Raw genomic sequence first — 21,428 nt, 5'->3', positions numbered from 1 at the left:
AACTCAACCCCACAGCCTACTGGATGCACACCTCGGGTGCACAAGCTGTGTCAAGGGCATTTTCGTTGCCGACACTAGTGCCAATCTCGCGTGCGCTGATTGCCCACGCTCTTGCACGTACTCTCTCTTGTCTTCACGTCTTCAATCGCATTCTCGAATGCCATGGCCAGGGCACGTACAGCTTCGACTTGAGATTTCCCACGTGGAAGGAATTACACATCCGGTGGCATGAAACAAGCGTCATTGACAACCAATCAAACGCCCCTTTGAACCACAGCTTGCTCAGCATAGTTGAGAACGCACTCTCAACCCATTCAGGAAGTTCAAAGTCCACAGGACCTGTATACCGAGGACTTGGTGTTCGACTGAGTACAAATTCTGCACATCTTCAAAAACGGCAAAAGGATTTGAGCTGCTTCCCAACGACAGCTCACGAGCGGGTCCACAACGTCTACGGAATCCCAGCGCAATGGCTCCTTCAATGCTCCTGCTCGTACTTGCAATCTTAGCTCTTTTCATCTTCCGCAAATCCCGGCAGTACTTCGCTCTCAAGCACTTTGGTGGCCACTGGTCCAGCGGGTGGTCAAGACTATGGCTGCTCAAAACTCAGGGTAGCGGTCGCATGAACAGGATATTCACAGATGTCAATCGAAAGTATGGTATGTTCGATGCGATTTCCTATAATGGCATATATACCTTGTCGATCTCGTGTCTGTGTTACACTAGCTGCGCGCGTGCGGCACGGCATGGCCACAGAGGGCGCATGGATATTCAAATGTGATGTATCACACCTTGCTACAGCTCCAACACCTCGCTCCTCCACCTGTTCCGGAGTCCAGACCCGCGGTGTACATGTCCAAAATGTTGGCTGACCAGAACAGGCTCGACGGCACGCATCGCACCTGGCATGCTCATCTCCTCGGATCCTGAAATCCTCAAGCGCATGAATGCAGTTCGGTCTCCATTTACACGAGGTCCTTGGTATGCCGCTCTCAAGCTTCATCCCGAGCGCGACAACATCACATCATACATCGACGAAAGGAAACATGCCGATATCCGAAACCGCATGGCTCCAGGCTACTCCGGCAAAGAGAACTTCCACCTGGAGCAGGAAGTAGATGAGAAGCTATTGCAGATGCATGAACTTCTGAGCCAAAAGTATCTCAACAAGCCTGATCAAGGTATCTTCAAGACTGTTGATCTCGGACGTGTCACGTCTTTCTTCACCCTAGATGTCATTTCCAAAATCGCTTTTGGCCAACCTTTCGGATTTCTCGACAAAGATGAAGATCCGTTCGGATATCTGGAGAACCTGGCACAATTCCTTCCTGCAATCATCGTCTTTGGCGTCTACACCGAGTTGACCAAACTCCTCAACTTCCCCCTCCTCAAAGCCGCTCTCCCCAAAAGCACAGACAAACGTGGTCTCGGTCGCGTAATGGGCTTCGCAGCTGATCGTGTCCGCGAACGCTTTGGCAACAAACCTGTCGTACGACAAGACATGCTGAGCGCCTTCATCAACAAAGGTCTCACGCAAGGCGAACTCGAAAGCGAAACTCTGACCCAAATCACTGCAGGATCGGACAGTACTGCTTCCGCTCTCCGTCTGGCTCTACATTTCATTTCCACAAACCCACCTGTTTTGCAGCGTTTGCTCGCGGAAGCCCAAGCTGGCATTGCCGAGGGTAGAATCTCACGACCAGTCATCCAAGATTCGGAAGCAAGGCAATTACCTTATCTGCAAGCCTGTATCAAGGAAGGACTAAGAATATATCCACCCGTCACCGGCCTCTTAGCCAAACGCGTTCCTGACGACGGAGTCCGAATCGACGTCGATGGCGAGGAGAAATTCGTGCCTGGAGGTACGCAAATAGGTTGGAATAGTTGGGGCATGATGAGGCATGAGGAGATTTTTGGGGAGGATGTCGAGATTTTTAGGCCGGAGAGGTGGTTGCCTCTAAGAAGTAGCAGCAAGGGCGTGGATGAGGCAGCTCATGCGGAGAAAGAGCGTGAGAGGATCGCGAGGATGACGGATACGGTGGGGTTATGTTTTGGGTATGGAAGGTTTGGATGTTTGGGGAGGGGCGTTGCGATGATGGAGTTGAATAAGGCGATTTTGGAGGTGAGTTTTCCCAATTTTGCTTCTCTTCTTTTTCACAACGATGGTTCCGTTTTGTTTACTGATTCTTTCCAACCGCAGACTTTACTGCGATTCAATCTCCAACCTTGCCGGCTTGATAAACCTTTTGATGAAATGGTTGTCGGGTTTTATGTTCATACGAATATGAATTTTGTTGTTACAGAGAGGAAGAACGAGGAGGATCGTAATGCGTTGGATTCGAGGGAGTTGCAAGTTGAGGCTGGGGCTATTGAGGGGGCCTGGGATGGATAACAGTACACGTAACTGTTTCATTGAAGATCATCTTACTCGTCTCATCAAGCGTTCGAGAGAGATGATGTGTATATGCCTGCTTCGCAAAGCCGTACCAGGAGAACAAACCATCCGTCACAGATATGGCGATTTCTTGGTCTCCAGTCCGACTTCGATTGGGTTGGGCTGTAGAGAAGATCCAGTACACTTGCAGCAGCCCATGCTGAGCTTTTATTGGAGAAAGATTGCCCATGCTCTGTGCAATTTCTTCATGAGAGAGAATGATTTGGTCGCGGACCTGGCTCAAAATGGCTATACACACAGCCAAACATTCCAAAGCGTACATGTAAACGAGTGGCTGGAAAGCGTAGCTAGTACTTGCTCTCCCGAACTTTCTTCGTTGGTCATGCATCAAGCATCACCCACCACCACAACTCCTCATCTCACACATCCGCAACTCCTCAAGAAACAGTAACCGACGCACTCCCCGACCCACTAAAAGCCTCAGTCGCAAAAACCTGATAGTTGAAATTACTGTTCCCAAAGCCCTTCGTAGCCCAATACTTGAAATGATTCGCAGTAGTAACAGACCCGGAAGTCCGCTTACTCTGTCTCACAGAGAAGAACTGAGTGAAAGTTGCCGTGCCGACGATCGAAGGCTGGTTGACTTGGGTGTGAGTGCAGACTTGGTATGTTGAGCCATCAGAGGTTACAGAGCCTTGTTGGGTTACACCGGAGCCGGTGCAGGGATTGAAGGAGCCGTAGTTTTCGACGATGTAGTATTCGGTTAGGGGGGAGTTGAGCCAGCCGTAGACGGTGTAGTAGGAACCGCTGCTGCCGGGGTTGTAGCTGCCGGAGAAGTTTATGGTTCTGGGGTGGGGATTAGTGGTGGAGAGGAGGAGGGGAGGGTAGTGGGTGTGGATATTACCTGGCACTGCCTGTGGTCCAGCCAAGGCCGACTACGACGTCGGTGTTTCCGTTCCAGTTCAAGCTGTAGGTGCCTGCTCAAGTATTAGTGTTGATTCCTGATTTTGGGCTCATGCTACATACCTGCACCTTGGTTGTACTTGAAGTTTGCAGCAGCACCATTGTAGTTCTGCACATAGTTGAGAGTGGCACGCTCCTCCAGGGAGGCCGGAGCTGCCAGAGCTGCGCCTGCGGCAGAAAGAAGAGCTGTGAAAGAGAACTTCATTGTTGTTGTGATTGAGCCGAAGAAGGCTGAGTGACCAGGATGTGATGAGGAGCTTGGGAGGAAGTTTATCGTCGACAAGACTTCCGAGACTGGGCTTATATATCTTGGCCGAGAGGATAGACACCGTCCAGTGTCGTCCCAAACATGCCGGGTAAATTGACGAGAACAGAATCTACGCCAACTCGCGGTCTTCATGCACGGTCTGTCCAGTCATCTCCAACGATGTCTTCGCATTTGATCAAACGCATATTTTGGCTGCGACCCTATGACCTGCTGTTGGATAGTCCTGCAACACGTTGTCGGCTAAAGTGGAGCTGTGGTCTAGCCTTGCAAGAAGTCGTCTTGCAATCGATGCTGAAACGGGGCATGATCCACTGCTTCGGCAGCTAGTTTGAGTAACGACTATACCCGTTTCACATAGACGCATCTCCCGGCAAAAAGCGAAGGTGGCTGCAAGATGGAATGCGTGTTTGCATTAAGCCTTTATTGAAAGCTTGGTTGAGGATGATATTGTGAGGGGCAGAATAGATTGCGGACCAGCGGACGCTTGGTGCGTGATGCCGGTGCTCGTGGTGGACAGTGTTAACGTAGTTGAAAGGTCGCTTGCAGCGAGTGATCGTCATCGCTTCGCGTAGTGTAGACCAGAATGCCGCGATACTGGAATAGGCAAGCCCAGCAGGACAACAATGCTGCTTGCGAGCGACACGCTCAATGGAAAATCAATGCACTGCCAATTGATAATCGTCTTTGAACCTTCAGCGCTGGCAGGGGAAAACCCCCTCCTCTCCGAGCTTCGTCACCGAGCGTGTTCCAGCCAACTCTCAGCCAGTGTGTCGCACATTGAAGCACCACGCAGTCGTTTAGGCCTCAGCTATATTGCTCTCCACATTGAAGTGCCGTTTTTGTACGTTGCGCTCTTTCGCTCTGGACGCACATCTCGACAGAATGTGCCTATCACATGATTGCAATTGCATGCATCGTCAGCTTAGACAAACCGGCTCTCTTATCGTCCCGACCGACACTCTTCTGGTCGTGATGCGTGCTACTTTTGTCAGACTTTCGAATGGCGCTGTGCGTCTTCGAGCATCTCGATGCTTATGAGAGGAGCAATACGTTGTTTCGCAACGCAGCGAGTGCCTCATCGTCCTCCAGACGTGAGGCTGCTCGCTGGCGATGTGTTGGTCATCTGTTGAGCCAAGTCATGAAACAAACAAGAGCTGGAAGCAATCGCAACACTTGGCAGACAAATGAGGTGTCGCAAGTCGCGAGCATCACCAACGCTACGTTTGCGCCGGATCTGTTGATTAGGTTCCATTGCACCTCGATGTATTTTGTTGAGTGCTCGCAAATGAGCCGCTACAATATGCTTCTCCTGCACTTGGCTCAGTCAAAATTTGTTCAAAACGGGACTTGTGTTCAAAGGTACACCTGGTTGAACCCGTGCCATGTGAACAACTTGGCCACCCTCTTCATCCGTATCCACGTCCATGGTATCTTCAGGTCGTACAGTCTCTAGAGCTTTCGATTGAGTGATTTCGTGCTCCTCCAGTGGCATTGGGTACTGAGATGTTGGCCCAGATGGCTTTACTCTGCGGCGGCTTAGCATCCGGCATGGTGTCCCTCGCTCCGCGCATTGCAGACAGCCATCGTCTCCTGGATCGCAGCGTAATTTCCGTTCTCTACAGGCCAGACAGCTTTCCGCACGGCCTTGTTGTGCCTCTGGTGGGTCACGTAGCTCGTTCGGATCTCGCGAAGACTCAGCATTCGCGCTGCGCATTCGGCACGGTATACCTGCCCTCGCGCATTGCACGCAACCTTCCACGCCTAGGTCGCAGCGTATATTGAGTTCACTGCAAGGCAAGCAGCATGTCGCGGGCCTCTTCCGCCCCTTGCGTGGCTGGTGTGACTGTTGCGGATCTCGCGAAGTATTAGCACTTGTGCTGTCAATGGGCAGCAGAAGGGGAGATACGGCCTCGTAGCGGTCGGGAGGATTGTTTCCAACGAGATCTCTGATGCCTGGATGGCTTTGGAACTCATTGAGAAACCCGGGGCTGGGGAGACCGAACCCTGCAAAAACTTGGTGTTGAGCATCTGCTTCCCAATAATCGTCGCGTCCGGGCTGCCCGTCCTCAATCACACGACTTCCGAATTGCCTGAACATTGATCGAGCTGTAACGACGGCAACTTGTCGGGCTCTATCAAAGCGCGGCAAGATGTTTCGACCAAGTAGGTCATCCTTCTCCGCTTGGCCTATGATAATCTTGCCCAAAGTCTGATTTTCGTTGAACAGAATGTCAGAGTCGCGGTAGCCCAGTACACGAGCACATTCAGTAGCTAACATGTAAATCGTAGTGCCACGGCCTGGGAGCGTAAAGGTTCTGCACTGATACTCACGACCGCCACGTAATTGTCCATCCTTCGATACTTTGAGTTCGCCAGCACGATCAATGTCATGTAAGGTATCCTCATCGCCCCCAATGGTGGATGGAGCGGCATTCCTACTCGTCGCAGCTTTGTCCAACGAATTGAACTGCAATTTGTAGAGCTCTTGCCATTGTTCCTCCGGAGTCCTACTCGTCGCAGCTTGGTCCAACGAATTGTACTGCAATTTGTAGAGCTCTTGCCACTGTTCCTCCTGAGTCGTAATGCATTGGCAAACCATCGGCGGATCCACCCCCAAGAGAACAGCCCTCCTGCAGCTTGCGTTTGCACAATTTTTCTTGCAGATATGGTCGTGCAACTGTGAAGCCGTTGCACGCAATGTGAAACACTTCTGACAAGCATGAAATCCGTGCACTGACGCCAAGTGCCGCCTGTACAGATTAGTGATAGCGGTTTGTCTTTGGATCGCAGTACTTACAGCAGTTGCGACGTGAACTCATAAGTCCCAGTATGATCAGGGTATTTGAGTGGCTCACCAATGTGAAAAATGCAGGGCAGCATTCCCCTCCGTCTAGCCGCAGTACGAAAATCGTTACCCATGCGCTCCTGTGTCATCCTGAGGGTCGTATGGTCAGAAGTCACGACAGCATCTCGGACTGGTCCGGGATGATTCTCTCCGTCGTCATGGAGGATTTGTTTGCGTATACTGCTGGCAGCAGAGGGGTCCTGTCCAGACTTTAAGCGCGAGAGGCTATCCTCTTCCCATTCATCAAGCGTCTGGAACTTATCGATCGGACGCTTCATCATGTTAGCATATGGATATGGAAGTCCGCTGTCCACAGCAGCACTAGCATTGTCGTGTCTTTGCCGATATATGTCAAGTGACTTCATGATTTTAAGCTCCTGGCATACAAGTTCGGTGTGTCCTTCGAGACGGTGTATCATGATCTGACTGGCTTGCTTGTAGTCGGTGAAGTCGCTACACTCGACAAATTCTCCGGTGAAATTGGCAGTGTTTTCTCTGTAAAACTTTGGCGGCCTGATTAGCTCGATGACAAGTTCATCTGCCATGATATGTTTGATCCACGCGAAGGGATATTCAATTTTGCACCCCATGCCGTTGCCTCTGAAAAAGTATGCTATTACCGCCTGATCGACCCAATAATAGACTGATAAGTCCTTCACAGTTCGGCCAACAACTTTCCAAGCTCCTATTGAAAGCGAGCGGCAGTGAATGTCGCAACTTGCTATGGAAGGGGGTAGATCGGTGTTCAGTCGCGGATTTTTGACGCCGAAGAATTTGAACGGGTCTTGAACAGATGAAGACTCGGGTAGCTGACCGTAGAAAGGTTGCGAGTTTTTCGAGGGCTCCTGAAACATGGCATTTGCTTCGAAATTCGGTCTGGGAGGTGGATTGGAATCTGGCATGACTAGGCCACCCTGGTATTGATGCAATGACGCGTAGCCACTATCATCTTCATCAAATGACCGTCCACCGTGAACTAGATTGGAGGCCGTGTGCTTCTTGGTATGTCGCTTTAAATCGGACAGACGCCGGAAACGTGCTTGGCACGTCTGACACACGTACGGCTTTTCCTGGCTGTGAGTAAGGAGATGCGATTTGAGGTCGTCATGTCGCCTGAACTCGAACTCGCAATATGGGCACTTGTGATGTTTGTTGGACGCAGGCGGTTTGGGACTGTCCTGGCCCACGCCCGGTAAACTCATACTGCGCGAAGGACCTCCATCCTGCCCTTCCTGTTGTGGTAGTCCAGGATACGAAGCAAAGCCATTTTCACCCTGAACATCAAATGGTACTCCATCCCATCGTGGCGGATCTTTGCTAACAAAGTTCAATCTTGCTGATAATACGGTGGCATACCGCTGGGAATAAGCTTCTGGGTCCAGCATCAATTCCTCGTGGTCCGCAGGCCTGTTGTCGGAGCTCATTAGATCAGACTTCAGTCTCCACTCGTTGGTGAACTCTGCTCGCCCATCTGTCACCTCGTATTGCACTTTGAGCTGAGAAAGTATGCTTTCAAAGGCTTCGCTACTCGGATCGGTCGACTTGGCGTTGCTTTGAGTGACTGTCCGAAGCGGGGCTGAGGCTTCGCTTGCATCTGAGACTCTTGCTGCTGATTCAGCAGAGCCATCTGAAACTGACAGTTGATCCGGCAAAGATGTCAAGGCCAAAGATCTCATGTGCTGTGCCATACAATGCATCATCTTCCGTTCTCGCACAGCTGCAGCATCTTTATTCTCGGCTTGTGTTTGCCCGGTCAGCTCATATTTCCCGCAGAAGAAACAGGCCGAGAATGCTGCAACAGGCCGCTCGCAAGTCTTGGCTACGAAGGCTAGTTCGCCTGCTGTCAGCTTGGCTTCGTGCTGGGACTGCAGGTGATGCTCAAACGCAGCTTGATTATCGCAGGACTGTGTACAATTTTGGCACTGCCAAGTATAACGAGCGTGTTCGTTGTTGATGTGTCGTGTCCAGTCCTCGAAAGTGCGATAAGTGGCTTCTGGCGTCTTGCAATCCAAAAGGCAAATGTAAGGTTCCAGATCGTAGAATGCATGCTTCCTGCGAATGATCAGTGTTCCTTGCAATTCCAAATATTGCCGTTTGTATGCTCACTCCCACGCCCGATGTTGGTGAACAGCAGACTTATCGCTCGGCAGCTGCTGCGGGATCTTGCATAGAGGACAGAGGAACTCGAGCATTCCATTCTCATACGTAACATCCTGTTTTCTTAGTTTGGGCATCCGGACGCTGAACCCTGCAACATTTGTCAACGCTACGGAGGGGGTAATACTCTGCGGCTGAGGCACTTTGACCTGGTCGTTCAAAGACCCCTGAAATGTGGTGGCTTTCTCGTGCTGAGGTATGACCACGTTCTTCGAAACATGGATTCGATCGCCTCCCAAGGGAACAGCGTGTTTGACGCCTGCGTCGAGTTGCACATCTTCCATAAAGGTGTCCTCATCATCCATGTTTTCTTCAGCCGGGCTGTCCGACGCTCGTAATTGTTGGTAGCGAGCAATATGGTAGCATATACGCTTCCACCGGCTAGTCACGGTCTGTTTTATCCTCTGTGGAACGCTTTGCTGCATATCTTGTGGTGGGCCGTCAAGAAACCCTGCCATGTCCGTGTCCTCGAATGTCTCCTTCAGAACTCGTGTAACAACCTTGTCAAAATAGTCTCGGAGAGGCAGACCATCATGATCCAAAGGTTCATGATGTTCACTGCGCTCACGATACTGCTGCATACTACGCAATCGTATCAGCGCCGCAAATCTGACCAGGTTCGCGACATGGCGACCAATTCGTCGGCACGCGACCTTCGTGACATCGTATGCTGGAGCGGGCTCGATCGGATCATCGTCTGTCGTTCGCTGGTGTTCTACGAGCTGCACTCTCGATCTGATGCAGAGACAAAGGTTCTTGCTGATCGCCTCCAGAAGCTGCGCGATGCTGCTCCGAACTGCGCTATTGTTCCTCAGCCTGTGTTCCACAGACAGAGAGCCGTGCGCGAAGACGCCCAATACGTCGGCGAAAAGGTTCAATTTCGTCTTTTGCTAGCTTCCAGCTCTGCCCACGCCGGAGTCTAGAGCATGCACGGCAGACGCCCCTCACGTGCAGCTGCGCGGATCAAACGAGGCTGCGCGCCTGCGACGGCGACGGCGTCTCGAGGTCGCACCTGACCCGATCCAGTGTCGGCGGCTGCTGCTGTTGGCTCCATCTTTACGACGCAGCGTTGCCGCTCTCTAACTACTGGGATGGATGCGGAATCTGATATCAGCCTTTTGAGGGGAATATTACCGGCGTTTCTTTGCGTCGCTGAGCTCCTCGTCGCGAAGACGGGCGACGGCAAGGCGGCCCAGGCCGCCGTGAACCGGGACTCCCAGCTGGACGACGAACCTTTCCATGCTTCAATTTACGCGCAGTTCCGCGTCATTTCATCAGCTTTTGATGACCCTCGAGGCGCTCCTTCGAACCGATATCAGCCCGGGCACGCTCCAGCTCTGGCCAAATCTGCACAGCATCAAGCATGCCGTAGAGTGGGAAGGCACTGATGTGATTGCGAACACGGAACACAGCTTCCACACGACCATCAAGCCATTTCTGTTCTGCCCCGGAACCGACATTCGCGAGCGACTCGAATTCGATCTGGAAACATGTGCCGTTGCTCTGGACCCAGAATTTCTTCCAGCTTCGATCATAGACCTCGTGAAAGGGGAGAAATTGCTGCAGACCATTGGCAGCACGTATGAGAGTGTACGCAAACTTGAGAAGCTGATCAGTCTTCAACTGAGATGCTCGCATTGCACGTCTCAACATGATGCCATGGTCTCATTCACAAGTGGGGCAGAGACCTTCAGACAGTCGAGAGAAGTCGATACGTCAATGGAGAGCTGCACGAATCAGACTTCAGTGGCCGACCAGCAGCGCGGAAGAAAGGCAACACGCCGTTCTGTGTGAGATCCTAGCCGACGGATTCGAAGAAATCTACTTGCGGCCTGGGAAAGCAGGGTTCCTGCAAGTTATCCCAGAAACGAATCACAGAAGAAGCGGCAGCATAACGCTGACGCCTTTGGCTGACTGGCTGACTGAGCCAGGTGACAGCTTCCTTCCAGACGTCAAACATCGTTTGGCAGTTGTGCTGCTCTTGGCCTACGCATACCTCCATCTGAGCGGCACTGCATTCTGGCACGATGGTCGCGTGGATCTTGATTTGCACATTCCAAGCGATGCTGCTGGCGGGGTGTTGCAGCCATATTTACCCTTTTCGACCTCACGAATCTATCCCGAGGTATTCATGGAGCACTTCATGAACAAAGCACGACCCAGTCTCCCAGCATTCGGGAAACTGATCCTGACCATCTGGCTTGGACGCATCATTGTATATGATGAAGTGCCAAAGTTGGTACCGGAGTGCCAGAAGGTAGAGCCTACCATTGGGCACCAGGTTCACGAGGTCGCTATGGCCTGTATCAAAGCCGAGGAGGATCTCAAGCAATCGGGACCCATGATACAAGACTCACCAATATATGAAAAATTCACCACTCTTGTGAAGTCATTACAGCTCGTGGCACGATGCGCCGAACTTCCGCCCGATAAGTTCCTGGCACTGCTCCGCGACTCTGGTCGCGTGCAGACAGAACTTGATGCGCAATCGGGCGCAGCGCAGAGCGACGACACACGCTCGATAGATTCTGCAAACAAGCAAGATATCAGGCCAAGAGGGGAAGGCTGCACCCCAGTGGCCTCTATAGAAGGCCCGGAATCTAAATATGCGGCGGAGTGGTTCGCTAACCTTAGGAACGAGGCTCACAAGGCCGTTCTATCAGACAAACGTATGTCTTCTCAGGTCAAAGTCGCGATCATTGATACTGGAGCAAATTTCGACAAGAACTAATACAAAAACGTCCATCACAGATGTATTAGCTACCGTACCTGGTGCACCGACCACGGAGCCGTTGAAGGCCAGCCAGGCTGTGATGATGTGGGCAATGTCTTGGAGCAATGCGCAGCGACTGACGATCATGGCCCTCATGCCGTGTCTGTATTGCGTCAAGTCGCCCCGCATTGCAAGACCTTTGTCGCTCAGGCTTTCCGAGGCAAGCAAGATATCATCAGCGTAATGCCAACAGAGGAGCAGGCACGCCGAATAGCCAATGTAGGTATCAACTCGTTCCCGTCGTCTACTCCCGCAGCTGACTTCTGCTCTACCTGTAGGCCATCAATTACGCGGTCAATGTCGAGGGCGTGGACATCATCTCACTATCATTTGGATTCGCGCAAGAAGTCCCAATCATAAATCAGGCTATAGAGGGTGCAGTGGGACGACCTGAGAGACCTTGCCTGGTGTTCGCTGCAGCCTCAAATTTCGGTGGCAATGATGAAGTCCAGTGGCCAGCATGTCACGATCGAGTGATCTGCATCCACGCTGCCGATGGCATTGGCAACAAATACTCTCGCAACGTGAGGATGGAAAATTCACACAAAGAGTTCGCTACTCTTGGATGCGAGGTTCAAGCACTGGTCAGGCCTGGCGTGCGTGGTACCAAATCTGGAACTTCAGTGGCCACTCCCGTTGCAGCAGGCATTGCATCGTTGCTACTGGATGATGTTCTCCTCAACCAGGCCGACTACCTTCTTCGATTCCCTGAATCAACCTCAGATGAGTACAGTATGCGGGTTCACGAACTTAGACGCTGCAAGGGCATGAGCAACGCTCTGCAGAAGATGGCGATCCCGCGTGACGGATACAATTACCTGCGGCCTTGGAAGCTACTTCACAATCATCATGTTACAAAAAGCCTTCGTGTTGAGACCATCCTCAATGCTGCTGCAGGGACTAAGCGGATACGACCATTATCTACATATTGCAAGACTACTAAAAGACGTCATGATTGAGCAGATGGAACACTGCTCACAAACAAGTCATCGGCCTCATTCTTCATCGAGCACCATCTCCGATGTCACTTCATCGACTACCCACAGAGTTTCAAATTCGGTCTCAGCAGTCGGAAGCTCATCGTCGAAGAGGAAAGCGCGGGAGTTGTAGCCCTTGACTTCCAACGACCCATCTCTCTTCTGCCGGATCCGCTTCAACTGATACGCAAGCACAAAAGGCCCATCCTTGTGCGTACGAAAATGCACCTCGCGAGACCGACTGAAAGCAGCCTCTGGCCCTACTTTGACCGGAGCTCCAACAGCCGTGAGATCCGCACCGACACTGCCATGGAACTCCTTCGACTTCTCTTTTCCAAAAGTTATCGAAGCATCATAAGCAACCTTCAAGCCCGTCACCATGAACACCGGTGCTTTCGGATCCTGCAGCAAATGCTCGCTTGCTGTAGGCTGCTGCAGCGCCGTGGCGAGATACTTGGCACTGGGACTAAACCAACTCGTCTCGACCTTTTTGGCTTCCACTGTGATATCCTCGCCTCCGGATCGCTGGAAGCCTAGAGATCCACAGATCGCTGTTAGGACTGGGATATCGGCCCAGACACCACCCGAGACTGCTTTCTTGTAGCCTTCGCCATACTCCCAGGGTTCTTCGACTTCGTGTTTGATGAGACTTGGGTCCGGGTAAACGTAATCTGGAGAGTCTGTGAGATTGGACTCGGGATCTGGCAACCGAGGCTTGTCGTATGATAGCGGTAGAAGCTGGCCGAGCTTTATGTCGCGGTCTGGGACGAGTGATAGATTTGGCGGGAGCATGTACGTGAGTTTGAGACCTTCTGGCATCTTGCTCCCTTCACTCTTCAAGCCTGAAGAGCCGGGTCCGAGAAGCTCAAGATGATGTCTGTTTTCTTCGTTCTTGCAGGGAACCGTGCTGGTATTCCCCTCAGAGACACACGCGCGGTCAGAAATACTTGTTTATACAACGACTTGTGCAGATTCACCCAGAGCAAAAAAAAAAATACAAAAGTCAGAATGGAGAGAACGAAGGATATAAACACTGGGCTGTGTTGCTTTAGCTCAGCCCGTGTCAAGGTGGGACAAACTGAGGTCGAGAACTGCGCCACAAAGGATGCATAGAGCTGCCAGCCCGAATATGCAGCCACCTGCATCACCTCACCGATCTGGAAGCACATGTTCATCAGCGGCTACGATAGCAAAAATCTCGCGTTTATGAGAATCGGACGTGATCCAAAGACTGAAAGAGGAGAAGGAGTACACACGCTGCGAGATGTTCAATACTTCGCTTCAATACCCAAGAATTTTTGGCTACTGCATTTCGCCCCATATCTGGAGGCTCACGTCCCATTTCGTCAAAGTACAGACGCGTCCTAAAGAGTGTGTTGCCATCATCACAACTTCGCTTGTGCTTCCCTTCACCAAAACTGCGTTCTCCAGTTGCAGCACTCTGCCTTTGCATGTTGCCCCCGTCACTGGACGAACCTTATCCCCGAAGATCCAATGCCACAATCCGCTGCTCGAAGACATTGCTCCAGACGATGCCAGCCACCTCCCAATCAGCGCTACTACCCTAGCTAACCCCATCAAATCACCAAACAAACGCACTGACTCCCACCAGACGTATCTTCCGGATGAGCAGAATTAATATTCCTCTGAAACTCCCACTGGAGACCAGGCACATTGCCAACCTTCCTCAGGCAGTAGTCTCTGCACGGTGCCAGATCTTCAGGGCGACAGGAGGGCGAGAGTTCCACATCTGGGCATCGTTCGCGCGATCGATGGCAGGCTCCAACGCCTCCGTAATCTGCGAGGGCCTGCGCGAGGATCTCACCGGCTGGGGTCAGTGCTGCGGCGGTCGAGAGTTGGAATACGCTGGAGAGTAGGACTGCTGCTTTGAGAATGTTGGAACGCATGGTGCAGGTGGCAAGTTTTAGGTTGAAGTGTGAGTTTGGATAGGAGAAAGTGGTTTGGTTTTGACAGAAGTCTTTCGAATTGAAGCTGGGGGGTGTTGAGCAAGAGTGTGGTTCCGGAAGACGAGTTCATAGGTCATATATAACCTGGAAATGGTTACCAAAGGATTCGAAGCTTTCTTGAGTACAGCTCAGCGCTGTATCGGCCTGGTAGGACCTCAGAAGATCTCATGCAACGACGACCAGCAAGATATCCCGACGTGTCGGTGTCTCCAGTGCACCACGAACGACAAACACATTTGTGGCTGCATACCGAATCCCGACTCAGTGGAACATGTTCGTTTCGAAGCCAGCCCGTTCGCCGTCGTTTTGTACATTTGAGATGTTGCAAAGGCACCGACAGATGGGTCGATTGCGGTGCAAACAATGTCACTGTCGCAAGCTGCAAATCACATGTACTTCTGTCTTTGCGCTCCTAGACAGTAGCTTCCGCGCCTCATGTATCAGCTTGACCCGGACCTTCTTGGTTTCTTGGCTTTAAGTGAACACCGTGCACCAAATGCTTGAGAGAGCTGATGGTTGTCCCGTTGCCTTTGTTTGTCACAAGGAGAACCATTGTAACGTAGGGCAGGGCTCGGTGATGCGTGTTTCAAACGGTTTCTGGTGCATATGTTGACCGGTGAAGTTGACGAAGGGTGTCTGCTCAGCCGCAGAAAAGCAGATGAATTTGTGCTACAAATGCTTCCAGTTGAGACACCCGTAACTATGCTTCCTTGAACGACGGGCGCTTTGGCTTGATCTCAAAGGTGAACAGTGGTCCGTGGCCGCCAGCCATCCAGGTCTCTAACCGAAAAGCTACTAACGCGATATTACTAAATCCATCGCATTCTTTCGTCTGACGCTATCGGTTACGAAGTGACTTAGCGACGTAGCCCTTCTTGTATCCGGAATAGATACGGCTCACTCTCGTCGCTAAAAGCAGCACCGTGTTTGACATTCTGTTTGACAGTAACCAAGATGGTCTGGGCGATACTTGGAGTACCATGTACGTCCATGACGAAGAGCATCCAGTAGCCAGGAATGACAACTCCTGGGTCAATCGGGACTTGCACGCTGTATTTATTTTTGAAGAAACCATATCTGCTGAGAACCAACGGTACACGACGTTGATCGGTGTTGACAGTGTGGGTGGCGCTGGATATGCGGATCAACGCCGCAGAAGCGATCTTGGTCGTGGTGCTAAAGAACAGCCGCCCGCCGACGCCGACTGTGCGAGGTAAGTTGGAAGCAAAGGCGGGCCGCTCACGCTCATCACCCGAATCAGTCAGAAGATACGGGGGCGTGAAAAGCTGCGCATCGTAGTGATTTGCTGAACAGTTGCCGCAAAGCCCACCTCCGCCGGTCAACACGCGTCCGTCGGGTACAAGGATCGAGACTGAGTGATATGTCCGAACGATGTTGTTATGCTGCATCTCCTCGAAAGTATCCGTTTCTGGGTTGTACAACTCGGGCGTGAACTGTATGTTCTCCTCGTTGAATGCGACGCCATACGTCTGGCCTCCAACAATGAACACTTTGCCGTCTGGAAGCACGACCGAAGTGTGGAAGACGCGTTTATAATTCATCGCGCCACCTTTACCAGCGGGTCGCACATCAACTTCGTCTCCAGGGTTACCGAGAGTGATGATATGAGCGTTTGCATGGGCTAGCGACTTTTCGTAGTCTGGTGAACCTCCAAATGTGAGGATCTTGCCTTTGGTGGCATCGAACATGACCGCGTTTCCAGACATCGAATCCTCGTCTTCTAAACGCTGTCCCGCAGGCAGGACATCACCGTTGCCTTCCACAAAATACCAGTTCATGCGCTGGCTGGGACCAGCTTGAAACACGGTGCGGTTCTTCCATCCAAACAGCCAGCCATGGTTGTCTGCTCTCCAAGGGCCTTCCATATCATCCGTGAGCATGGGTTCGACTCTAGCGCCTGGCAGAGACGTCCACTCCCTAGTCGCAGGGTCATAAACTTCACCGTTCTTGTCAATGTTCGACCCGCCCGCCCAGGAACCCCCGATGACAAAGACCCGGCCATCTGATAGGGTCGTCGTAGCTTGATAACCGCGCTCAAGTTTCATAGGCTTGGCCGAATGCCATTTGTTTTCACTGGCGACGAAAAGGCTGGTCTGAGCAGCATCATTACCGCCAGTCACGACCATGTTGCCGGTCCCATCGATAGCGATGCCAGGGCAGAACATGTCATGATGCGTATTAGAAACGATTCGCTTAGACACGGTATTGCTGCGGAAATCCCAGAATGACATCGCCGTTTTCCCGCCTGGAGTTGAATGAAACTGGTCATCTCCCCACGATGACCACAGCAGGACTTCACCGGTGGCTACTTGGGCGCCCGAAGCTGGCACGACAGGCAGGTCTATGGTGGGACCCCATATCCCTCGGCTGGGATCTTTAGGAATAGTGTAAAGATTCGCATAGATGTTGAGCTCAGAGATGCCAATCCAGAACGGTGACCCCTCGTCGGAAGATGTGGCAACTAAACGCACATATCGAGCTGACATGGGCTCGAAAGCCGCGAGTCGTTGTCTGTTCGTGGTCGGCCACATGCCATGGGCTACAGGCGAACCCCAATTTTTGGCGTCATGGCTCAGGTAAATCTCGTGGTGAGTGATCAAGCCGGCCGAGCTGTTCAAATCTATGGGGGGCAACACCACAACTGCGCTGACAGCGTAGTGATCGTGCAGATCAATCGTAATGTAAGGACTCTGACCAGGCTCGCTGCGCCAGGCTGTCGTGTTCGAGCCGTCGACGGCATCCCGGCAGCTGGTCTCGCCACTGCTGCATGAAAGATCCCAATCTTCACGTGTGATGCGGTGCGCCTTGTAAGGTGGAGACTGATCCTTGAATGATGGCTCCCAGGATGGTTTGTCATAAGTACCATATCCAGAGACACGCTCTCCGCGCATGGCTTCTTCCAAGTATTTATGGCTTGCGTTGACCGCAGTAGCCAGGGCCACCAGGGACCATTGGAGCTTCATGGTGTTGCGTGAGTCCTCAGGACACAATCAGTGGAATAAGTGCAAGTAGAGAAATAAGCCGGGAACAAAAGGTTCCCGAGTGGAATGATGTCTGGTGGACACGAGCACAAGCCGGTCTTACTCGAAGCTTTTATGTCTTCTCTTTGGATGGTCGGAAAGCAGGTATTTCTCATGCACGCCCCGTGTGGCGTGGGTCGATGTGATGGTCTTGAGCCGTCCGTCGGAACGAGCAATAGAAGCTAATACCTACCACGCATCATTAACGATCCACTGTGATTCACAAGAACTATGCTTCCGACCCACGCTTTTAACAGTCCTCACTGCTTCTGCTGGTGCGTACTTCCTCTTTTCGGCAATTCCATCATTCCATCTGTCCGTGCACGACCACTGGGCCGCTCGCAGCGGATCGCGGCTTCCGAGCCGTGCCAAAGCTGGAGCCCCATCACACATGTAACATCACAGCCCTTTCAGATACGGTGCAGACACGCTAGTGGCTTGGCATTGTAGACACCATCAATGCGTCAACTTCACAAGGTGGGTCCTCAATGACACCATGCCTGTACACACTTGCAATCGCTCAAGACTTTGAGTAGCACCTCGGATGGTTGAGAGAACGAAAAGGAGTGTGTCTTGATAGGCCTTGATGGACTAGCCAGACCAAAACAACAAGCAAGCCTTCTGAAGAGCCCACCAATACGAGGACTGGTGCCCTTCTTACACAGTTGCTACGATATAGATCAAACAATCACAGCCTGCAGTCGTCGCACTGCACTCCACCCCTACGCGAAGATCGGTTCTTAAAAGCCTCTTGGACGACACAGGACCGATACAGGCTGGGCCATTACAACCATGGCTGCAGGACCTCAAGATTTGAGGAACCTGGATTATCAGTGGTTTCGAGAGCAGTCAAAGTGTTTAGACCTTACAGGCATATAAGTGAAAGAGGCAAGGCTATGATTATGAGCAAGAGAGGGAAGGCGACAAACATCTTCTGAGCTGACAAACAACACAGAGTCCAATTGGGGGCTGCTATTATGACTGTTCAAGACTCAACGAAGCAGTGGGAACTTCAAGACAGGGTATTCGACTTGTCAGGCGACTGAAGCAGTTAGATCTAACAGGTGGTAAGCGTGTAAAGGGCAAAAAGTGGTAGATACACCTTCTCATTCGACACGTTAACTGTTGCCAAGCAAGTCGCGTGTTTCCACTATATCCATAAGGGTCTGTAACTCTTTTTGCCTTTAAGCATGAGCTGCAGTCCCCGCACTCGTCTTGACGCACAGATAGTGGCGGTTAGATAGGGGACTTCGGTTCTGTTCTGCATGTTTCGTGCGCTGCATTAGCTGCATCCGACTTGCGCTCGGATTAGCTATCCGTGGTAGTGCCAAATCACTGCCAAAGGTAACGGGGTCGATAGATATGCTTATCCATTCGGGGAGCACGGCGGTCCATGGCGACCGGAGTTATGAGCTCTGCAGGATCTCGTAGTCGTACGCCGCGGATCAGTACCACCGGCGGCCGTTGAAGCTGCTAGGAAGTACCAACTCTCTCAATGGCACACGAAGGGATGTTGACCGCTTAAACGAGTCTAAATCTGGATCGATAGTCAAATCAATAGCTATGATCTGATCTGAGCGCCTTGGCAAATATATCAGATTGGCGAATCAGGCCTGGCCTACTCGTATCACCAACCAGAATGTGTTCGTTGGACAGTGACCAGTAAGTGGGAATCATCCACCATGGAATTGATCTCGTCAGCTCGGTCAACGCCTTCCGATCTTGCGAGACCTACAAATACGCCTTTCCTGAATTGCCCTCTAGTACATGTTCATCGCTTTACCACTTCTCATCATCACCGTAAGTCCTCGGTCGAACAACAAGCATGGCGGCGTCGGTCATCAGGAAGACAAACATCCAAGGCGACATATGGCAAGTCCTACTATCACTCTTCTCTACCAGTGGAGAACTTGCTAATCGTCGTTGACACCAGGCCCGGACTACCCAAGAGGTTTCAATCCTTTCTATTTTTCCAGATCCAGAAACCGGATCTGTTCAAATCTCGACTGAAACAGTTTGTGAGCGATGGTCACATCACTACTGCCGCACAAGCATGCGAGATGAAAGATGTGATATCAGGCGCACAAAAGTTATTCAAGAGCTCCGGGAAAAAGGCTCCGTTACTACCTCTCCCTGGTGTCAACATCGCGTTCGCATCATCAGGTCTACATAAGGTGGGTGACATGACTATCTCTGGCTGTCCAGCACTGACTCTACCATTCCGTATGTAGCTCGGCAAGTTTGTGCAAACTTCCGACCAACAAGCCGTCCAGTCGGACCCGGCCTTGTTGAAGATCTTCCGACGGAATCAACTGCGGGGCGCCCAATTCGAAGTGGGCATGTTCGAAGACCTGGTAGGCGAGGGATGGGATAACCCACAAGACCTCCGACCCGAATACCAGCCTTCTCACGTCCCTGGGCGTGATCGCCGTCAGATCGATGGCGTCCTTTTGGTTACCTCCAGCGTTCAATCGGATATCCTGGAGCATGTCAAGAGTGTTACTCAGCACTTTCTTGACGATGGAGTTGTTACATTTCCCTTGGTGAGAGAGGGTCACGTCCGACCTGGAGATGCTAAAGGGAAAGAGCAGTAAGTGCTGAGGATTCGAGCGCTTTCCGCTAAGTTTGGTACTGATATCTGTCCATTTGAACAGTTTTGGGTATGCAGATGGACTCAGCCAGCCTTTCATCAAAGGCTTGGACGATACTCTTCCCAACGCGAAATTGCCCACAAACAAGGAGCCGAAGGCCATGGACGCAGGGTGAGTTCGCAGACATTGGACTGGCGACATTCTTCAGCCCGCTAACCTGTGTACCCACAGGTTCATTCTGTGCGGACACAAAGGCGACCCAATGAAGCAACCGGCATGGAGCAATGATGGTAGCTTCCTTGTGATTAGAGATCTGCAGCAGATGGTCCCCGAATTCGAAGAGTAAGCCGCGTCTGCCAATTTTGTTGAAACCAAAGTCTTACACATGATTAGATGGCTCCAGAAAAACGGCCCCAAGGCTCCTTTCTGCCAAGGCTCTGACAAGCCAGCAGAAAAACTTGCGGCATATCTGATGGGCAGATGGAGGAACGGAACACCTGTCCACGAGAGCCCCCACAGCGACGAGGACGAGAGCTTGCACGCATCCAATAACTTCGACTACGAGCCTCGGAACCAGCATGACAAGTGTCCATTCGCGGCCCACACGCGGAAAATGCGACCGAGATCAGATCTTAGCCACGATCACACGGTGATTATTCGACGCGGGATCCCGTATGGGCCTGAAGTCAGCGATGGAGAGAAAGCAGCCAAAACCTCGGACACTGCTGCAGAGCGTGAACGCGGTCTAATCTTTGCTTGCTACCAAAGCGATATTCGCAGTGGATTCAATTTCCTGACAACTCGTAAGTGTGCTAGCATCTTCCTCATTAAAGCGAGGACAATACGCTGACGGGATGTGATTTCCTCAAGGCTGGGCCAGTCAACACCATTACCCCAATGGCAAGCATGAATCCGTTGGCGTCGAAGGCCCAGGCATCGACCCTATAGTTGGCCAAAGACTCGACCACCATCCACCGCGACTGATCGCTTTGCCTGACGGCGAAGTCCCTACCAAGCATCGAATGGAACTCGAAAGCTGGGTTAATCACAAAGGTGGCGAATATTTCTTCAGCCCATCCATCGAAGCCATCATGGGCTACCTCACAGGACCAAGCGACTACGACTTGCCACCTAAGGCGAAATTGTAATTAAAGCAGCTCGTGGCCAAACTCGGACGTTCCAGTATCCTATTCCTAGGCGAAACTATAGTCGTACATCCTATTCGAAGTATTAAGCGTACTAGGTGTTACGGGGCTTGGTAAGCTCCTACCTTGTATAGGCTTGCGCGCGTACCTCTCTTCACTTCGTTATAGACAGTTTAGCTGTATGCAAAAGTAAGTTCTCTACTAAGTCTGCTCTCTATATTAGCTATTAGGAGGCTGACATGTCGAATGTCGCAGCTCTGAGATGTGCGTTTCTCCGATCTTCATTTGGTCGTGGTGCATTAGGTT

The 21,428-nt window shown here is 51.7% G+C and overlaps 9 protein-coding genes across 9 annotated transcripts; 4 read left to right on the top strand and 5 right to left on the bottom strand.

Annotated features, from left to right (window-relative positions):
• Positions 1–469: 469 nt before the first annotated feature.
• On the top strand, positions 470–2,392 carry RHO25_010219 (uncharacterized protein; the record flags this gene model as incomplete). The annotated part of the gene is made up of 3 exons (XM_023601734.2): positions 470–659; positions 882–2,122; positions 2,201–2,392. 3 exons carry the CDS (start codon positions 470–472, stop codon positions 2,390–2,392), a joined length of 1,623 nt encoding a protein of 540 aa, XP_023453569.1.
• A 440-nt stretch (positions 2,393–2,832) lies between these two features.
• On the bottom strand, positions 2,833–3,563 carry RHO25_010218 (uncharacterized protein; the record flags this gene model as incomplete). The annotated part of the gene is made up of 3 exons (XM_023601733.1): positions 2,833–3,241; positions 3,300–3,372; positions 3,422–3,563. The coding sequence occupies 3 exons, from the start codon at positions 3,561–3,563 to the stop codon at positions 2,833–2,835; spliced, it is 624 nt and encodes a 207-aa protein (XP_023453572.1).
• A 1,387-nt stretch (positions 3,564–4,950) lies between these two features.
• RHO25_010217 (uncharacterized protein) lies at positions 4,951–9,209 on the bottom strand (the record flags this gene model as incomplete). The annotated part of the gene is made up of 3 exons (XM_023601732.2): positions 4,951–6,376; positions 6,424–8,523; positions 8,578–9,209. The coding sequence occupies 3 exons, from the start codon at positions 9,207–9,209 to the stop codon at positions 4,951–4,953; spliced, it is 4,158 nt and encodes a 1,385-aa protein (XP_023453571.1).
• Positions 9,210–9,894: 685 nt separating this feature from the next.
• RHO25_010216 (uncharacterized protein) lies at positions 9,895–10,266 on the bottom strand (the record flags this gene model as incomplete). The annotated part of the gene is made up of 1 exon (XM_065603263.1): positions 9,895–10,266. One exon carries the CDS (start codon positions 10,264–10,266, stop codon positions 9,895–9,897), a length of 372 nt encoding a protein of 123 aa, XP_065459335.1.
• Positions 10,267–10,279: 13 nt separating this feature from the next.
• Positions 10,280–11,359, top strand: RHO25_010215 (uncharacterized protein; the record flags this gene model as incomplete). Its single annotated transcript, XM_065603262.1, has 1 exon — positions 10,280–11,359. One exon carries the CDS (start codon positions 10,280–10,282, stop codon positions 11,357–11,359), a length of 1,080 nt encoding a protein of 359 aa, XP_065459334.1.
• A 225-nt stretch (positions 11,360–11,584) lies between these two features.
• On the top strand, positions 11,585–12,360 carry RHO25_010214 (uncharacterized protein; the record flags this gene model as incomplete). Its single annotated transcript, XM_023601730.1, has 2 exons — positions 11,585–11,620; positions 11,680–12,360. 2 exons carry the CDS (start codon positions 11,585–11,587, stop codon positions 12,358–12,360), a joined length of 717 nt encoding a protein of 238 aa, XP_023453575.1.
• A 36-nt stretch (positions 12,361–12,396) lies between these two features.
• On the bottom strand, positions 12,397–13,197 carry RHO25_010213 (uncharacterized protein; the record flags this gene model as incomplete). Its single annotated transcript, XM_023601729.2, has 1 exon — positions 12,397–13,197. The coding sequence occupies one exon, from the start codon at positions 13,195–13,197 to the stop codon at positions 12,397–12,399; it is 801 nt and encodes a 266-aa protein (XP_023453573.1).
• A 2,005-nt stretch (positions 13,198–15,202) lies between these two features.
• Positions 15,203–17,329, bottom strand: RHO25_010212 (uncharacterized protein; the record flags this gene model as incomplete). Its single annotated transcript, XM_023601728.2, has 1 exon — positions 15,203–17,329. The coding sequence occupies one exon, from the start codon at positions 17,327–17,329 to the stop codon at positions 15,203–15,205; it is 2,127 nt and encodes a 708-aa protein (XP_023453577.1).
• A 1,739-nt stretch (positions 17,330–19,068) lies between these two features.
• RHO25_010211 (uncharacterized protein) lies at positions 19,069–21,125 on the top strand (the record flags this gene model as incomplete). Its single annotated transcript, XM_023601727.1, has 6 exons — positions 19,069–19,560; positions 19,618–19,976; positions 20,041–20,148; positions 20,209–20,319; positions 20,371–20,780; positions 20,848–21,125. The coding sequence occupies 6 exons, from the start codon at positions 19,069–19,071 to the stop codon at positions 21,123–21,125; spliced, it is 1,758 nt and encodes a 585-aa protein (XP_023453576.1).
• Between the last annotated feature and the right edge of the window lie 303 nt (positions 21,126–21,428).

Source organism: Cercospora beticola, chromosome 6 (genome assembly GCF_033473495.1).
Source record: "Cercospora beticola chromosome 6, complete sequence".
In the NCBI taxonomy this organism is placed as follows: domain Eukaryota; kingdom Fungi; phylum Ascomycota; class Dothideomycetes; order Mycosphaerellales; family Mycosphaerellaceae; genus Cercospora; species Cercospora beticola.
The sequence above is the reverse complement of the archived record's forward strand: the minus strand, read 5'-3'. Positions and strand labels throughout refer to the sequence as shown.